At 32.6% G+C, this 4,548-nt stretch overlaps 1 protein-coding gene across 1 annotated transcript; it reads left to right on the top strand.

The window, feature by feature from the left end:
* Positions 1 to 515: 515 nt before the first annotated feature.
* On the top strand, positions 516 to 1,270 carry LOC143622660 (uncharacterized). Its single transcript, XM_077093741.1, has 2 exons — positions 516 to 1,148; positions 1,232 to 1,270. The coding sequence occupies exons 1-2, from the start codon at positions 516 to 518 to the stop codon at positions 1,268 to 1,270; spliced, it is 672 nt and encodes a 223-aa protein (XP_076949856.1).
* The last annotated feature ends 3,278 nt before the right edge of the window (positions 1,271 to 4,548 follow it).

The following is a 4,548-nucleotide window of genomic DNA, read 5'->3' as shown; positions in this document are numbered from 1 at the left end:
AGGAATTAATGCACTTTTTGGGCTTCTTTATGTCAAAGATTAGGATTTAAATATATAAAACAAATAAATGAGCATACCATGTGTCCATGTGTTAATTTGAGGAAGCCAGTACTGCATTTTATTCTTGTAGTTTTCTTAATGAAATTTAGTTTCTTTTCTTTTAAATTTTTTATTATAGTAAACTTTTATTAATCAAAACTTTTTCCAACCATAAGTCCAACTGATCAAGTCACATGCAATTTAACTTCCAAGTCAACAGGGATTAAAGTCATTAAACACATTATAAAGAAAGTTGTAACTAAACTGAATCATATCATGTCAATTTTGGCTTGTTTGGCTTTGAATTAGTTTTACCTCACAAGAATTCCAAAAGCTTACACATATTAAGTCTCATTAGTTTGGACATCAAAAGTCAAAACTGATTGCTTTTCATATTCCCAACCCAACTCACTGATACATCACCAAGCTTATATATAAAGATCCAAACTCTACATGTTTTACTCATCAAAGCAACAATGACAGGCTCTTCTTCGGCTTCAACAAATATAAGTATAAAGCTTCTAATCGACGTCAGTGCAAAGAAAGTTCTGTTTGCTGAAGCCAGCAAAGAATTTGTGGACTTTTTGTTTAATGTCCTTACACTACCAGTTGGTACTGTAATCAAGCTTCTTAAGAAGGACTCAATGGTTGGTTCACTGGGTAAACTCTATGACAGCATAGAGAACATAAGCAACACATATATGCAACCAAATCAAAGCAAAGATGTTGTTTTGAACCCGAAGATGTCAAACTGTGGGGCTAATGTTCCATTTCTATTACCTAATGCTGATGCTGCCATGGATAAGAAGTTTTACAGGTGCCGTGGTGATTCTAGCCATAACTATGTAACTCATGATCCCACTGGAATGTGTCCATCTAACTGTGGCTATAAAATGAGCACTGAGGTGACCTTTGTGGCTGGTAATGATGCCGTTACAGTTGCAACCGAGGGTGGTGGTTTCGTTAAGGGGGTTGTGACATACATGGTAATGGATGATTTGGTGGTTAAGCCAATGTCCACCATATCTAGTATTACTATGTTGAACACGTTTAATGTGAAAGAGATCGGAAGTCTTCAGGAAAAAGTGGTGTCTGTGGAGATGAAAGAGGTATGCTTAATTAGTTGTATTTGTGATTTTAATCAATTTAATTACTTTCATAATCATATAATATTACATTACAATAAAAATAGTGTTTGGTCATCCCGACACAGTTACCTGTTTTGATCTGAACTTAGTTACATATTATGGCATGATCTTATTGACCACAAAGTTTGGATCGGAGTTAGCCAAGACACTAATTACCGTCTTGTTATTTTGTAGGGTTTGATGTTGCTGAAGGCCTCATTACAGTGCAACAATGTGCTAACCACCGTGTTCCTGTCTTAATGCCGCTGTTCTGCTTGAATAAACATCAAGATCATCAGTTTCGATGGATCTTGTTTTTTGTTTTTGATGTCAGTATGTTATGTTGGTGATCAATTTACAGAAATGTTGCTTTATTTCCGAATAATGTTCTTGATTCTGAGTTTGTTTAATCTGATCACCTACTTGATATTAATAATTCTTGAGTAACGTTCTTGTTTTGTTTTAAAGTACTTTATATGAATCAGTAACTGCAATTTTTGAATTTTGAAAGACTGGGATTTTAAGTTGTAAAGGCCCAAATATAAAGTACCTAGGATATTCATGCTCAGTACCTTGCAACATAATCATTCATCATTTTTATTTTTTTGAGGTGGTAAATCGAGACTAACGATGTTTTTACTAACCAATGTGAGAGGGGATGTTATTATTCACATATTCTCGCTACCACCTAGAAGCACCTCGTGAACCTGTAATCGGCCCTGCATCCCTCACCACATAGTTCATATCTACATGTTTTTTTTGTTCATTTTCCATTGAGATCTTCAATCTTCTTTTTTTTTAGTTCAGTCTTTGTTTTCATACTTTGTAAAACTAGAAGGCTAGCCACAGACTATTCATGTTTCTAAACTTGGGCTTGCAGATATATTTTTATTGAACAACAAATATTACTCTGGTTAGGCTAACCGTATACCCCTCTCTTACATGTCATACCTCCTCCCTTGTACTTTGACTTCATGCAACACTCATATTACTCGTACTCTATTATTATACCAATAATTCTAATCTACATTCTTGCTCAAGTTCGAACCTGAAAAGACAAGTATCTCTACCAAATGGGCTAGCCCCACATATTGGCGGACTTCCAGATATACTTAGTCAACCACTTGTTTTATTGAATTTAAATAATAATTTTAGCTTATAAATCAAGTAACAAAAATTTCAAACAAGTTTGCCGCGGTTTGGCTTTAAACAAAGTACGACTCAGGGCTCAAACTCGAGTATTGGTAATTGGTAGGTCTAATGGCTTACCACAAAGTCAAAAGGTGATTTAAAGAAAAAAAGAAGAAGACTTCATGGTATTTTAAAAAATATTCTTTAAAAGTACAACAGCAGGCCAAGCAATAACACGAATGGACAGAATTGTAGCAGGCTTCATCTCTCATGTTTCGAACTCCATAAAATCTCAAGTCTTAACTATCACCTTCACGCTATTTAGTCAAACGGTCAATTGTGCCCCTTCCTTTACATCTGAAAACAGTAATAATCTTTAAATACTATTAAAACAATACATATTTGCCACATGTCACTCAACTATGATGTCCACATCTATTTGCCACATGTCACTAAACTAGATTGTACACATTTTCAGCCCAATCACCAAGTTTCCATTTACGTCTTCCTTCCTTTTTTTATTTTACAAAGCTTTCACGGGAAGCTTTATGGAAATCTTCCTCTGGAAGTTTCAGTCTCCCTCTATTTCATCGTCTCTCTCCATTTCAAAATCAGATCTTTCATCGTTTCTCTCCATTTCAAAAACTATATCTGAAATATTAAATATCCAAAATCATAATCATTCGGGCCTCGTCTCTTCGTCGTTCCAAGAAGCGTTCCAATCGACCTCTTCTCCTTCGTAATCAAGCAGCAACAACAGTTATTGTTCTAATCGGCCATCTTCTTCGTCATCGGCCTCATCGTCAATACTCATTCAGATCAACCCGATTCGGATCAAACTCATTCCAAGCTGAGCTCATTTTACTCGAAAAAAAAGACGATCATTGTTAAAAAAGTATTTCAACAGTTTTTAAAATTATGAATTGAGACTTGCTTTATTATCTTGTATTCACTAAGATGAGTCTTTATTTGTTTTTGGCAGGGAACTCCTTCAACCACAAAAATCTTCCATGGTTTGTTTCACATGCTTTATTTTAAATATCTCACTTTGTTAATTTTTTTAATTTTTAACCCCGTATGTGAAACAAAGCATGCACAAACCATGGAAGTTCGGGCTCCGATAAGATTATATCTTTTTCCGGTAAGATTATATATATATATTTTAATTATTATATGCTTTTGTTATAGTCTCTTAGGTTGTATATCAAAATCCAAGATTGAATTCTATTATGAAGTTATTACGGTTTTCCAGTAAGATTGAATATCTTTTTCTAGTAAGATTTTATATCTATTTTCGTTTTTGTTTATATTCATATTAATTATTAAATGATTTTCTTATAATCTCTTTAGGTTTTATATCAAAATCGAAGATACAATGGAGATTTTCTCTATTTCGTTTTTCCGGTAACACGATTCAAATATTCCTGTTATCAATTAGAACATTTGTTTACATAATTCAAATCTTCCATAATTGGTAATTTATTTATTATGTGATATTAATATTAATATTTAATTTTCTCATTTCAGATTATGTCTCCAACTTGATATAGTTAATTTCATGGATTGATGAATAAGTACATGCACAAGTATCTTCTTCAACACAAACCAGTAAGCGCCCCTCTTCTAGTTTTACAATCATTGTGGCATTGCTTATTATCACATGGATACTGGTAGCGATAATTTTCTTAACACTTTGTGATAGTACCTGGGTCGCCATTCGTCGCCATGCACCCTGAGTAAGTTGGGCGCAAATTGAGAAATAAAATAATTAGTAAGCCCTTAGAAGTGTATAACTATATGTCATAAGATCAGAAGTGAAACATTATTACTTTATAAAAGTCAAGTAATATGTCGTTTACCATCAATTGTGAGTATGAGAAAAACTGCAACGTAAAGCTTTATGAAAGACATGCTTATGCTTTTTTGTTATATTGAAACTAAAAGATTAGCCAAAGAAAATGTTTCTATCAAATAATTGAAGTATTGTAAATTTGAAAATTTTATATGAAAATGTGATAAATATATTTTGATTTAAAATATGATATTAATAACCGTAAATGCATAATATTTGGGCATTAAAAAATATATTTTATATAATAACAATAACAATAAATACACGATATGATACTAATAACCATACATAAATAATATTTGGGCACTCAATAATGATTTTCTTAAAATTAATTAAAAGCCATATATACGTGGTCTTAATAATATTAAATAACCATAAATGCACAAATTAATTCAACGA

Source organism: Bidens hawaiensis, unplaced genomic scaffold (genome assembly GCF_021521415.1).
Source record: "Bidens hawaiensis isolate Kalapana, Puna unplaced genomic scaffold, B.hawaiensis_p1.1 tig00003241_1, whole genome shotgun sequence".
NCBI lineage: Eukaryota > Viridiplantae > Streptophyta > Magnoliopsida > Asterales > Asteraceae > Bidens > Bidens hawaiensis.
The sequence above is the reverse complement of the archived record's forward strand: the minus strand, read 5'-3'. Positions and strand labels throughout refer to the sequence as shown.

What these genes read in the sequence shown, in the direction of transcription:
- LOC143622660 (XM_077093741.1), top strand. Translation starts at nt 516, where the DNA reads ATGACAGGCTCTTCTTCGGCTTCAACAAATATAAGTATAAAGCTTCTA. An exon ending in TGTCTGTGGAGATGAAAGAG is followed by an intron (nt 1,149 to 1,231) that starts GTATGCTTAATT and finishes CAATAAAAATAG; the next exon opens with TGTTTGGTCATCCCGACACA.